Source organism: Rhipicephalus sanguineus, chromosome 11, assembly GCF_013339695.2.
Source record: "Rhipicephalus sanguineus isolate Rsan-2018 chromosome 11, BIME_Rsan_1.4, whole genome shotgun sequence".
In the NCBI taxonomy this organism is placed as follows: Eukaryota; Metazoa; Arthropoda; class Arachnida; order Ixodida; family Ixodidae; genus Rhipicephalus; species Rhipicephalus sanguineus.
The window spans coordinates 99,110,716-99,125,310 of record NC_051186.1 but is presented as its reverse complement, the minus strand read 5'-3'; the positions used below and the strand labels follow the sequence as shown (position 1 = coordinate 99,125,310).

General features: G+C 49.9%; 1 protein-coding gene across 1 annotated transcript; it reads left to right on the top strand.

The window, feature by feature from the left end:
• The first annotated feature begins 12,782 nt into the window (after positions 1–12,782).
• On the top strand, positions 12,783–13,775 carry LOC119375283 (sulfotransferase 1C2-like). Its single transcript, XM_037645463.1, has one exon. The coding sequence runs from the start codon at positions 12,783–12,785 to the stop codon at positions 13,773–13,775; it is 993 nt and encodes a 330-aa protein (XP_037501391.1).
• The last annotated feature ends 820 nt before the right edge of the window (positions 13,776–14,595 follow it).

Here is a 14,595-nt window from a genome sequence, read left to right as displayed (position 1 = left end):
CAGAAAAAGAAGAAAGAAAAGAAAGAAAAAATCGGCAGATCCCTCGCCTTATGGGAATCGGTATAATGCGAAGCAGCCAGCGAGTAGTTCTATGCTGCATTTTATGGTTTTCAGCCAAGCGTTACGAGGTGGATCAACGTGTTTTTGTAAGTGTAGTAGTTGTGTGGACATCGTGGGCTTACCATGCACGTCGACAACACTTGAGTTTAAAGGGTAACTCGTGGTCTGACGTAACGTCAGCATTCATGTAGAGCACATTCGTCAGTATTACAAAACGAAGTGCACTTTATGGTGTGATGATGTGAATATCATACGTAGCTTCCCTTAGCGTATTTTTCCGGGGTCGAGCAACGCCTGAATATAGCTTGCTGAATCATAGGAACACAAGTGTAATGTTTATTAGACTGCTACAAAAGCAGAGCCAATGCTGGAACCACAGACGTTAACTTGACATCACACCTGTATCGTAGGAGTACACATGTATAGCGTTTATTGCTTCGTTATAAAATTAGATAGCCAGCTGCACAACCACAATTGAAGTCGCACCGACATTACGCTGGCCTACGGTGTCTTTCCAAAGCAGTTTCTAGACCTGGCGTGGCTCTGCGGTATAACTGACTGCCGCGCAGAATGCTTGGGTTCGATTCCGGCTGGGATCCTGATTTATAATCTTTGCATTCGTCGGGGTCCACGTTTAATCTTTTTAAACTTTTAATCCTAATTTTATTCTTTGCATTCGTCGATTTATGCCGGGGTCCACCAAGACATTGTTGAAATCATTTGTGTCACCGAAGTGACATCGTTAAAATGTGCACGAACACATGACAAAGAAAAACCAGAAGAACAAATTTCATTGGATGACTTGGGAATTGAACCCGCGACATCTCTGTCCACGACGACAGGTGCCCGGGGCTCTACTTACTGCGCCACCGACGCACATGCACGAAGCTTTACAAGCGCACCTTATATATCTCACACCTCCCTCTTACAGGGACGTTTGCTGGCAGTGTTGCACTTAGAAGCGGTGAAGTGAAGTATTGCATCATGACACTAACGAGTGCCGACAGAGAGCGCTTCCGGATTTTAAGCGCGACGGAGGCTTTCAATGCATTATTGTAGGAAACTCTATGGTGTGGTGCATTGCGCAGTACGCGATGACTCGGTCTGGTGACGACGCAGTACGTGCTTCGCCCTTCGCGTCGTGTTAGCGTAAGGAGTTGTCGACCGAGTAGTGCAGCTTCCACAAGCACCAACGGCGTTTCTGCTTCGAGTGCGATGCCACCGGCTAATAAGACTGCTGCAATAAGCGGCACAGAAAGGCACCGACGTCGACATGCGAATGCAGTGCAAGGCAAGTGAGTACTTTGGTGAAAAGAGATACACGCCAGCGGGAAGCGGAAGGCCTTCTCGCGTTCACGGCTCAAGCTACGAGCTCCGCCTCTCCCGTTCCTGAAGCGCTGTGTGGTATATGCATGAGCACAGGCGCAGGTTATCCTATTACTGAGGAAGGCACACCACGCCGTTTGCCTCTTCAGATGACGACGCTTTGATTGAGTGCACATCGAGTACCAGTGTTATGTGCTTGCTGATGGCATCCTTGCTCGGGATTCACCATATGCTATGTCAAGGTGTTTGTTAACTACTTCAGCTACCACAAGGGTTAATTCAAGATCATGCATGGTATACTCGTTGGTATGGAGATGTGCCACTAGGCGTCAACGTTCGTGTATCCACGTCCAACGGTGCTATCGCTGCCAAGCACCAATAGACATTGTGCAACCTCTCATGCATCAATGTACAATAAACAGTCAACTACTCCTGTGGAGACAGGTTTCACTTTCGTGTTATACTGATTCTCATGACAGAGGTGTCAACCATGTTGTTCTTGTTGGATATATGATGCATATGACGTATATATGTAACATACTATATGATGGCGAGTACGTCGTCGGCACGTGGCAACACCCGGTGGTGGCAGCTGTAAGTATGCAGCACAATAAGCGCCATTGATGTACGAAATTCTGGCTGAGCTCTGTGACTACCTCGTGCGTACCGGCATTGTCCTGCGCGAGCGCCGCAACCGAGACATTTCTTCTCAACACTCGCCTGGGATTATGCGGCCGTATACCTTGATTTGCATGAACTGCTGGTCGGATCAACCGCCGGGTCACGAGCGGTAATGTTAAATTCTCGTGGGAGCACTGTTGATAACAATCGTCTGCAAAACAAATGCCTGAAAAGCCGAAACGAGCGTTTTGAACTGTTTCGATGGCACTCTCAGTGACGTGGCCCACGTATTAATTGAACGTGCTTCGCCTTAATGAGTCAATTAATGGTCTCGCACGTCATGTCCACATAAAGGTTCGTGATGCTCAGTGGTATACCAAAGGCAAAAAAAATTATGAGCTGGCTATCTAAAGTAGTACTTACAGAAGTGTAACAGCGCCGTTGCTACGATGCTGCATGAAGCACAATCTGACAGCAATAAGGAGTTTCCGCAATTAACCTCAACTTTTTTTATGTTGTGAAATGAAGCCCCGAAATTATTGCGAGAAAAACGTGATACTAAACGACATGATGAGTGAGCGAGTACACAAGAAAAACAAACATAACAACTGCGGCAGTACTCTCGCGCGAGCGTTTTCGAGATATTTTGCGAAGCTCAATACTGCATGCGCTTTCGTAATCGTGCGCGGGGCTTGGCACACCGGCAAGAACACTGTCCGCCGATCGCGGGTACGTCCGATGCAAATAACACTTGTGGAGGCGAGGCCATCATATTTTGTAATGGAATCGCCCGCGAACAACGCCACCTAATAATGTGAACAAGGTGTCTTGCGTGTCAAGACCACGACATGATTGCGAGACACGCTGTAGAATACTTTTGACCGCCTCGAATTCTTTAGCATGCTCCTGTATCTAAGCAGAGGAATGTTGCTTTTCGCACCCGTCGGAATGCGGCTGCTGTGGTCGGGAATCAGACCCATCCCCGAAATCAGCAGCGCGACACAACAACAAACCTCATCACCTCTTTCAAAGTGTGCACGACGGCGCGTGGGCACCGTTGGGGACTGTGAAGAAAAAATGCATATAACCTTTTGGTCGTTTTACTAGGAACATTATCTATGCTGTTTTCGTCATTCATCTGAAGCTTGAGACAGGCAAAAAGCGAACGTGCGGAACAGCGCACGAAGCAAGCGCGTGATATGCCGGCGCTTCACGGCGGGCGTCGAAGAGTCCTTGCCGTGACGTCATCCACACCTCCCGCCAGGCGGCGCCACCCCAAATTCTCGGGGCTAATACCCACTGCCTATCCGAACGAGCGTAAAGCGACGCTCCTTACCTTCTCCCCCACCGAGAGAGCCTCTCTCGCCACTCTCGGCGAGTCTCAGCCCTTTCACATTCGTACCGAGCCTCACTCTCTCCACACCGTAACGCCACGCGATCAGCACTCGTCTTTCCGCATCTTTTAGATGCGAAGCATCTTATGATCGAGCTTGATTCGGTGGCGTCAGCGCTCCACTGCGTATGCGCGTCCCCTCCCCTCTCTCTTCTCTTCTACGCCCCCTCCCCTCTAGCGCGCCTCATTCTCTACTGCGCAACGCCTCGATGAGTGCCCGCGCATTCGCGTCCCCTCTTCCTCTCTCTCCTCTCCTATGCTTCACCTCCCTCTCGCGCGCCTCATTCTCTCCTGCGACGAGTAGGCAGCAGCGATGCCTCCGGCGTCTTGACGTGGCACGACTCACGAGTGACCGATGGCCGCCTCTGCTTGTGTGGCTCTAGACGCGGGGCGCTCGTGCTCTCCTTCCCTCTGAAGAATCCCATGACGACACCAGTGGCATGGACTGCAGAGAGGCAGACGCACATGACCTTGCGTCTTTGCGGGAGTCGAATACCTCGGACGCCGGCAGTTACACGCAGCGGGAGCTGGATGGAACCTGGAAGACAGTGCTGATTCTACACCAGAGGAAGGCACAGGCTCGACAACGCAAGAAAAAAAATTACACCACCTCCCACGCAAGCGAACCACCTCCCCACTGCTTCGCATCCACACATGGTTCCCTTTAGCGGCAGATGGTGTAATTTTTTTCTCGGACGTTTAGCTCGGCGATGTTCCCGTTCTTCACTGGTTTCAGCCTACGACTTTGAGTGCTGGTACTCATGTTGCCGCTTTAACTCATTAGCAAGTCGAGTGACACCGCAGGATGGTCCAACGCAGCTTGCCGCTTTCGCCTCTGGGACCACGCAGACAACTTTGGCACTAGAGTGCCTCAATGTCCTCCTCGCCCACCGCTGGCGGGCGAGGAGGACATCGAGGCACTCTATTTGGCACAGATGGACCGACGTCCTCGCTCCCTCCTTCCATTGCGCGTTCATGGCACAACGGCTGAACTGCAGCAACTGAAGCGCTCGCCCAACTCGCCCGCTGACCCGACGTGGCAGGGACAGAGCGGCGAGTCACGTGGTTAATCACGTGGACATGGCTGGCGAGACAGTGTTTGTTATCCTAGGAGTGGTCGGAGCCGCGGCGGTGGCGGACGCGGCTTGCCACGCGGTATGCGTTCTTCACTTCTAGGCAAAGCGGAGATACACGGCGAAACTCGCTCGACCAGGCCAGTAAAGCTTTCGCTTTAAAAGCATTTCAGTAAAAGGCGGGCATGAAAACTCCATAGCTCTGAAGACATGACATAACATGACAAGAACTTTATTGGAGTCCTGAGGAACTCGAATCTGGGGAGCCGAAGGCCCCCAGATCAAGTTGGTGGCTCCGCCCACGATGGGACTGGAAGTCCAAGTTCCGTCGCGATGTCGTGCGCCCTCTCGACGGCCTAGAGTTGGTGTGTTAGCTATGAAGAGTGAGCGATTTTATAGCTACATGCGAGAGCGCTAACGAGGATAGAAAAAAATCCACGCATATCCACGAAGTGAATGATGATGAGTGGGCGAAGCACTGGGGATCGTTCGGTAACCGTGAATCTCCCGTGACAGTGCCCACTCGCGCATGTAAATAAGCGACAACGCGTGTGTACAGTTATATACAGTGTGTTTTATTGGTTTTCCGCGGCCTCAACTGCCGGTCCGCTTGTCGTTTTCGCCGTTGAGCCGCCGTTTGCCGAGCTCTCGCCTCCCGGGTAGCAGATTGTTGTCGGCGTTGCCGTTTTGCCGCCGCTTCCCGTGCCCTGCTCTCCGGGTCCGCTTGTCGTTTTTGCTGTTTTTCCGCCGTTTCCCGCGCCCTGGCCTCCGGAATAGTAGCTTGTCGTCAGCGTTCCCTTTGAGCCACCACATGCCGTACCTTACGTTCGTTTTCATCCATGGCGGAAAGAGAATATGCGGTCTGGAACAAAGGAGGTTTAGAAATAACCTTGTCTGGAACGCGCTCACATACGCATATAGGGAGCCTTCATGTGCGCGCCTCCATGCCTAAGACGGAGGCGCGGAGGCGCGCACGTGAAGGCTCCCTAATACGCATTTAAACCACGGCGTCCTCTCGTGTTTATTTTGTGGCAGAAAGAGAATATGCGGCATAATGTGTACGTTGATGTCGCCGACTAGTATAAAGGCTTTGTGCTCGTAGGTGTTTTATATGATTTCGTCACAATTATGATTGTTGTTCGTCTCTTGTGAATCTCTTTTATTCTCGTACACACATGTGTTTCGACTATAGCAACGGTTTTCTAACCACCATGACCGCGGACAGCGAGCGTCGACGACAAAGCTAGGTCCTAAGGTCCCTAATGTCTACGTTGAAATCACCGACTAGTATAAAGGGTTTGTGCTTCTAGGTGTTTTATGTTGTTCTGTCACAATTATGATGGATATTAGTCTATTGTTAAACCTTTTTAAGGGATTTTACACGGTGCTGTGCCGTGACCACGGACACCACACAACAGACAAGCCTAGACCCTCAGGTGCTTCGCCCCTAAAAAAATCCCGAGAGCTCCACGCCGCGATAACCGTCGGAACAGTTAAGCTGATGCCCCCTTCTTCAGGCGATTGCATTTCAATGTTTCTTGAAAGTGTTTGTAAGTATTCTTGTTTTTCAAAATTTTCTAAGCATGTCTGTGCTGTGCCATTGCTCTTTATATCACACATTGTGTTAAGCTATGGGGCGCCGATACGCTCTTTCCCAGCTACACTAGAAGGCTACGGCAGCGTTCCATTGTGGACCATGGCGCATTAGACCGGCCCGCTCGCCAAAAAGCACGTATTACTACACTCTTCTTGGCGATAAAGCGAAGGCAACAGAGCCAAATCGCGCGTATCCTACTGCCAAACAATACCGTTGCGAAATTGCGCACACTAAGCGGTGTCTGCGTCGGTATGCGACGCTGATTGCGCCCATCTATCACTTACCACAGAGTTGCGAGACGTGCGCCAAACCGTACTACTTCGCGTAGGAGCGCATATGAATAAGCCCTGCCCCCGTAGCTTTCCCTTCATTGCCAAGAAAAGTTGTCCGCTAGTATATGACGGCTGCGCTAGAACGCAATGCGCGTTGCAAGCGCTGCTGGTGTGCATGACATGCCCGCCTCGCCAAGAAAGTTCGGCAAGGCGTCACTGCATCTACACTCTCTTCCCATCCGAGCGAGTGTACAACGATGCTCTCTCTCTCACCACTTTCAGTGACTCGCAGCCCTTTCCCTTTCCTACCGAGCTCTTGCTACAACGCAAGGCCACGCGACCAGCGCTAAGCGTTACAACGGCGCCGACGAAGGGTCGTCTAAGCACAGCTTCAATATTAAAAAAAAATAACCCCCCATCTCCACGAAGTGAATGATGATGAGTGGCCGAAGCACGTGGGGATCGTTCGGTGTCACCGTAAATCACCCGTGACTCTCGTGTATTTTTCACTGCAGCGTGCACTGTGCTGTCGCATGCTTGATTGATGGGCGCTGAATGTTGGTGTTCTTACGGTGTTTTGTCATTTTTTTGTGCTTGTTCACCTTTTGTTACCCTTTAGATGTTTTGTTTCTGCAGTGTCTTGTCGTTTTACTTTTGTGCTTGCTCACCTTTTGTTAACCTTTTTTTCACAGATGTTTACGGTTTCGATCGTACACGGCGGTGTTGGTTTCGGTTTCTGTTTCGTGTACCGCGACGGCCGGACGCGGATGGATGGACAAGCCTCAGCGAACAAGAGGAAGAAGACTTCTCCTTGGCGCGAGCGCTGTCGGTCTCGATTTCGGTTTCGTGTACCGTGATGGACGTGACAAGGCGTCTGTCACACTACACGAAGCCGATATCATCTCTCAGGATAATCCCTAAGGAGCTGCGCCCCTAAAAAATGAGGCACGGTTTAGCTCTGCCAAGCGACGTAGTACTTTACGAAAACCCATTCGAAAGCCTTGGACAACGCCGAACGCGGTTGGAATATCAATAACGTACAAGAATGAAAGCTGCCCTGGAGAAACGGACGAGAACGCCAAGCCTGACGGGCTGAAGCAAACACGTGCAAGCGCCTCAGAGCCGAGGAACGCTTGTCCAGAACATAGGGTTTTATACAATAGGCAGTTTTAGAATAGCGTACGCTAAGTTAGCGTTAGCGTTTGCGGCCCGCTATTTCCGTCACTTAACGGGAGCCCGCAAGCGGTTAGCGTACGACGCATGCGCAGTTACGCGAAAAGCCAACGCAAAGCGTTGCGTACGCTATTCTAAAACTGCCTAATAACCTAGAGAGGAAACTGGCGCTGCCATCGTTCAACCACCATGGGAATGATGGGAGTACGGGCTTCAGATTGGATTTTGTTAGCCAGCGAACTGTCTACGGATCATTTTCTACAGTTTCAGTTTCGTTCTTCGCGAGGCGTGGGCAGTGGGGTGCGTTGCAAAGCACTCAAGCAGTGCCTTTGTTGTTCAACGACGCTGAAGACCGCTAGGTTTCTTGCTTTGCTGCCACGTTGCAGCTTTACAGGTTGTATTTGACAGTTTTAACAAAGCGTCGTGCACTCACCGCTGCGCATAGATGTAGCGTCCCATGCCAGTGCAGGAAATTGTGTAAGTTCAGGTTTTGTGATTAGCGCTCATGATACCCGAGGTGGATTGCTTGTCACTCAATAGGCTGCTTGTCTATACGGACTCCACGCAGGCAGTTCGAGGGTTGCGAAAAGTGATCAGCTCCCTCGATATAGCTTCCGGTGTGCACCGACTAATTCACTCGTGTGCCTGCCCTGTCCGCGTATTCTGGACCCGTCGGTCTACACTGGCTCAAATGGCCGCAGATGCCGCTTGCCATCCAGCGGAAGTTCAACACCCGCTGCCTCTACTTCGTTTGTCCCCAAAGGACAGCTTGTTCCTGCACAAAGAAACCCTCAGGCGTTCCACGCGTGCACTCATTCCTCCGCGTGGATCGGACCTTCCCGGCGGCTTAACTCGCCGAGAGGAGGTTGCGCTCAGGAGGATTCGTGTGGGCGCCGCGTTGACTCCTGCCATCCGGGCTGCATGGACATCCGGTGCACAGCCTCCCCCAACGACGTGCCCCTTCTGCGTTGCTCCAGCCACAGAGGCACGGTGTAAGAACCGTGCACAGAGGCAACGATCGATCACAAACTTGGGACCTGTCGGGGCCTTCACAAGGCTCGCACCCGCCACCTACGAGGCCTTGACTACCGCCCCGGTCGACCACCCGACTTAACGCGCTGGACGCACGGGCCTTTGCATCGACCGCTCCTGGCCTTTATCAGCGAAACTGAACTCTTTCTTTTTATTTAACTTATGCCGTGGGGCATACTGGCGCCAATAAAAAAAGCTACTTGTCAAAGCTCTTTGAAATCGACTGCAAAGCGACGGCGAAGCGAAGTAGACGCACCGTCGCGCTCCTCTGACTCGACTTCACAACAAAACGAGAGATGCGTTGGGGGCAGGCCACTTCGACAGACGCGACAGACGACATCGCAGCAGATGATATGTTAAGTGTTTCTCACTCAATACTGTACTGCTATTTCCATAAATAGATAATGCGTACTTTCGAGAGAAATAAAAGCGCGTTTGTTTTAATTGTTGTAAAGAAAATAATTCATTATATTGCAATGCCAAATCTGGAACACAATTGCAGAGCAATGCATACCCTTGGTGGCTGAAGTTGCCCAGGTTTCAGTTCCATCTCACGGTCATGCAAACTTGTTGCAATAAGTTTTACGTACAAAAGAATGAAGCAAGTTCTAATTGGAAATAACTTCCTACCGCTTGGTTTTACACTCGACAAAGAAGTGTTGCGAATCTCAAAAACCTAATCCATCCGAAGCAAATCCGAAGCCTGTACTTCCCATCATTCCCATGGTGGTTGGAGCACCGCTCAAGAAGCCCGCGTAGACACTAGCGCCAGATTCCCCTCTAGTTATTATTGTAAGAAACTCTATGAGCCAGAAGATCGGCCCCGACCGATTCTCGCAGTGAATCCAGCTAAAACCTCGTTTTGTTTCCTGACATCCAGGAAATCTCGACAGGTAGCGTAGAAGCCCTTTCACAATAGATGTATAAAAAAGCAAAAATGTAGCGCATATGTACTTCTTGCGTGGATCTTGGTGTATTTTAAATCGTGCGCCTAATGCAGCTACACTACCGTGAAAACTGGGGAAGTGCGCAGCACGGGCAAGTAAACGATTGCCTTATCAATTGCGTGCAGGCCGAGACGGTGGCGCCCTCTCTCGCGCGGCGCGGGTATCAGGGTATGTTTCAGAAGAGTTTTTTCGCAATTTTATCTAAAAAATTGGCATGCACTCTTCGTTATTTCTGTAGTATATTATATTAGAACTTATTTATTCTGTGCTGGTTTGAGCATTTTTAGGCCTGTTTTAGGCCTGTATTGACCACTACGTGAACATGTGGCATGACACACTGGATGGACGACGAGCCGAACCCCTAAAGTGCTACGCACTTAGAAGGGTAGTGTATATTCCAAAATGGCCTAAGTTCGAATTGACTTTTCTAGGCACTGGACATAGGTAGCGGACTGAAAGAAAGAACGAAAAATTGACCGATGCGGCGGCGTTCGGCTGGTGTTTGGAGACCTTTTCTCATTGGTGAGTGTTGCGGACATGGTGAACATGGTGCCGATAACGTGAATATGCTACGAGCGTCTCTTGGCTGCTGTCGTAACAAACTGCGTTCGACAGATCATCCGTAGCTGTCCGCGTAGTCCGACTATGGCGGGACACCAACACGCTAGCGGCTGATCAGTTTAGTCGCGAAGTGCGTGCAATTAATTAAAAAAAAATGTGTTTCTGCATGCGTGAATGACTGTTGACGTTAGCCCATCACGCCACACCGCCTGATATATCGTGGCTGAAGAAATATATATATATGTTGTCCGCAAACGAAATTCTTCCGCTTAAATGTAGGCATAGCGACCCTATATCACATGCTCTGGGCTTGCCAAGCGCTCAACGGTCTAAGTTGGTCATGCGAATGCTCCCTCCACAGCCAGGAAGCACACGACCAAAAATAAGTCATCCGTCAAGCCCAGTCCGGCGTTGGAAGCCAACTGGTTCAGGCCGACGTCTAGGGGGATGGTGTATACGATGAAACGGGAGCGGCGTCTGACTCACATCACCCATACCCTCTGACTGGTGCAAAGGAAGTTTTTTTCTCTCCCGCCTCAGTGTGACTTGTGAAAGACACACTCAACAGTATTTCGACTGGCAAGGAAGTCTAGGAAAATATAGGGTATGTTATTCGTAATAATTATGATGTAAATGTTCGAAGGTCACAGGCTCGGTCCCTGCCAGTGGCAAGTTACTATTTCGTACACTTTACTTTCTTCTCATTTATATAATAATTGTTTCAAATAACATCCCCCATACTTTGCTTGGCTTTTTACATGCGAAAGCATCTCTTCCTCGGGGGTATGTCCCGCGGCATGGTAGTCCTCCCTCACACTACGCGTGCGCAACTCTCCTCCTTCCATCTCTCCAACAGCTGCGCGTTACTCTCTCCACTTCTCTCCCAGCACCTGCTTGCGCTTCTCCTGCATTCTCGCTTCTGCTCTCGCGGTGCATGCGCTACTCTCCTCCTCTAGTCTCCTCTCCTTCTAGTGGTAGAGCGCTGCGCGCATTGCCCAGCGCCTGCTTCGGTTGACTCCTCTGAATGCGGGCTCGACAAGCCGAAATTCTCTCCTGCGCAACGCCGCGATGACAGCCAGAGCATACGCGTCCCCTCCCCCTCTCTCTCCTCTCCTACGCTGCCCCCCTCTCGCAAGCCTGTCGACCGCGTTCCCCGCTAACCCTGTGAGAATTAACGGCGAGGCTAGATGGAAGACACGACGCGCGTTTTGTTTCTCTTCGCGTTCCACGACGCGAGGTTGGTAGCATGCCCAAGGTCGGTAGCATGCCCAACGAATGCCAACGGAACGCGATCGTGTTCCGGCTTCGCATCGCCTCATGGTCCCCTTTAGCGGGAGATGGCGTATTTTTTGTCTGTTAGTTCTAATTAATGTTGTGCCTAGCAAAAGGAATACCAGCTCTTAAAATACCGTTTCTTCGTTAATTCTTAGCGAGGGTCTCGTTCTGGCAGTCTGAATGTCTTAAGGTAGTATTCGAGGGATTATTCGTCTGCAGCCAGCTCTTAAAAAGAACCCGCATTTCGTGACAACAGCAGGCGGAAAAAGAGTGTTCCACACTCGCCGTCATGGCTACTAGCGGCGCTGACTAACACTCCCAGGGTTAAATGTCCATATATGCCCCATAATGTGGACGGGAAGAAGATCGCCGCCGTAGCATCGGGTGTGTTATTCGAAGGTCGCAGCTTCGGTCCCTGCCGGCGGCAACGATGTGGCGCGGCTAAGAATGTTTGGTGGACACAATTCAAGGACACTATGACTACATGTCCATAGAACTGAAGAAAAAGAGTATCCTGTTTACTGAGATGTGGTTATGCGTATATGATGCCCAGGTGGTTAACATTATTCAGTGGTCTCCCATTACGCCATGCTCCATAATGATACTGTAATTTAGCGAGGGAAACCCCAAGATGGCATGGTAAGCCTGCAAATATGTTCCTGGCGCGACGACCTGGCCAATTTGAAGATGCATGGACATAATGTGTGGTGTGTGAACAACAACAAAACCGCAAGACATCAGCGCCTTGGTTGTTTTCGACCATGTTGTTTGTGTGAGCTTCTTTGCCCTTGTACGAGCTATCTCAACGAGTGGCTGTAATTCCACTGTCTCCATCGGCACGTGCCGGTTAGAAGTGTAGTACATTCAGAACTGTATCTTATCTCAAGGTATATTTGCGAATGTGATAGCAGCAGCTTCCTACATTGCAGTCTTTCTTGCTGCACAACACAATGGTGCAAGCGCTGGGTATTTGGGTATTAGCGCTACAGGTAGATTAGATTGGAGAGGTACCAACAATAGGTCGAGACAGTGTTCGCACTTTTGGTTTTAGCTCAGAAAAGGTAGGTGTCCGCGCTGTTTTCTCATGTGACAACTTTCTCTGAAGCCGCGGGCAAATGTTCACATATACCACTTCGAGGAAGCCAACGCAAATGGTACAGGGAGGCTCTCGTAATTCGATAACACCGTATGCTGCAATATAACGCTTGATCGCAGTTGTAGATTTATGTTTAACTTACTTCCATTATTCTGGAATTTATCACCTAATTTTGGATTTCGTGACTCGTGAACAACCCTAGAGGCACTATGCTTGATTCCAGAGGATCCGGGCGCTTTAAAATATATCCATTTGTGCACTAAGTGCTACCAACCTGTACTTCTGATTGGATTGGATTGGAAAAACTTTATTATTGCGAGAAATTTTATTATGTACTTCTTAAGCGAGTACGGAAAATGGTTGTAGCTTCTGTCATCTTTGCACGCAGGCTGCCATCGTTACGAGCGGTGCTGATGGGGTACTTCAAGACCGTACACGGAATCACTGTTCCGGCCTTCTTTCCGGACGACTCCGTCGCTTCGGCACTGGCGTACGAGCCACGCGAGGATGACGTTTTCATCGTCACTTACCCGAAGTGCGGCACAACCTGGGTGCAGTACATCACGTACGCCATACTACACAACGGAGACCCTCCAAATGGTGTTCCGGAATTCCTCACTAATTCTCCCTTCTTAGAGGTCTTTGGCGCAGATGCAGTTTGCGCCATGCCCCGACCGGGCATCATCAAGACTCACCTGGCATTCAACAAGCTGAAGTTTTCCTCCCGAGCAAAGTACATGTACGTGGCAAGAAACCCCTATGACGTCTGCGTATCAGCATACCACCACATCAGAACTCTGACGGCCTGTGAGGAAGACCTTATAGACATTGACGAATTTGTGAAACGCTTCGTCTCAGGTGGCGGTCACGGTTGTTATTTGGGAGACAGCCTTGTTCCATGGTACTCTCGCAAGAATGTAGGTAATGTACTGTTCTTGACCTACGAAGGTCTCCACGCGGACACGAAACAGCAAGTGAAGAGAGTAGCTGAATTTCTAGGGCGGGAGTACGGTCGACGCCTCTCAACCGATCCAGCCTTGTTGCAGCGCATAGTAGAACTGTCCACGAAAGAACGTATGCGACCATTCCTAAAGGGTTTCGTTAGAAAGAACATAGAGTTTGTCGTTGAACAAAGGACAAGCAGGAATTTACAGATTGCCACCGAACTACAGAAGCTACTGGAGTTTGTGACGCACCATCCACCGAGACACGAGTTTATGCGCGACGGTTCCGTTGGGGGCTATACTAAGTTTCTGTGCGAGAACAACCGAGCAATCCTGAAGGACTGGATTGCCGCCAAGACGTCCGGAAGCGATGTTATGCGGCTTTGGCCCGACGTTGGCGTTTAGAAACTAGACGTCCAACAACTCTCTCGACCACGTCGACGTGGGGGTACGCCAAAGCATTTTCAGCGTCAAAGAATCGGAGTGTACGGCCACAAGTAAAGCTTGCCAGCGAAGGTGTTTTTGAGACTTTTGTTAAAGCGGACCTGCAATAGTTGCTGCCGAGATTTAGCTACAGTTGGGTGCACTAGCACTCTGCATGCTTCTGTGAGATACACTCGCCAGCTGTGTTATTGCTCCTCTCGGCCCACGTATGCTGCTGAGAACTGGATGCCCGGCTCATTGTATTCCTCAACTTTTCTGCTTGGTTTTTATAAACCTCGATCAATAATAGTATTGCAGATATATTCACATACCGGTAATAAATTGATGGAAATAGAGCAGGAGAGACAGTTTATTTGCAGTTACAGCGAAGCCTCTAACTGCAAATACTGGCGAGTGATGGATTCGACGACGAGAGTATGTTTCGCAAATTTTTTTTGGAGAATATTGGTCCCGGCTAAAGGACCCGTTTATTTTACTTTCCTGGAAAACTGAACTTGTCAATCAAAAGTACGATGAGCAATTGGATTATACAATGAAAACGAATGCTGACTACCAACTATTTCACTAAAAAAATTCGTCAGATCTCACGTGTTGTGAGAATCGGTTTCATGCGAAGCAGTCAGCAAGTACTTCTATGCTGTTTTTTATGGCTTTGAACCAAGCGTTGGGGGCGGTGGTTTAAGTAAAGAAAGAGAGGAAGAGAGGAGAACACACATACACACAACTTCACAGCGCAGAGCGGCAGTTTTGTGCGGTAAGGGGCATCATTAAGAGTCTACAG

Bases quoted from the DNA above. Each gene is read 5' to 3' on its own strand.
- LOC119375283 (XM_037645463.1), top strand. From the start codon at position 12,783: ATGGTTGTAGCTTCTGTCATCTTTGCACGCAGGCTGCCATCGTTACGA.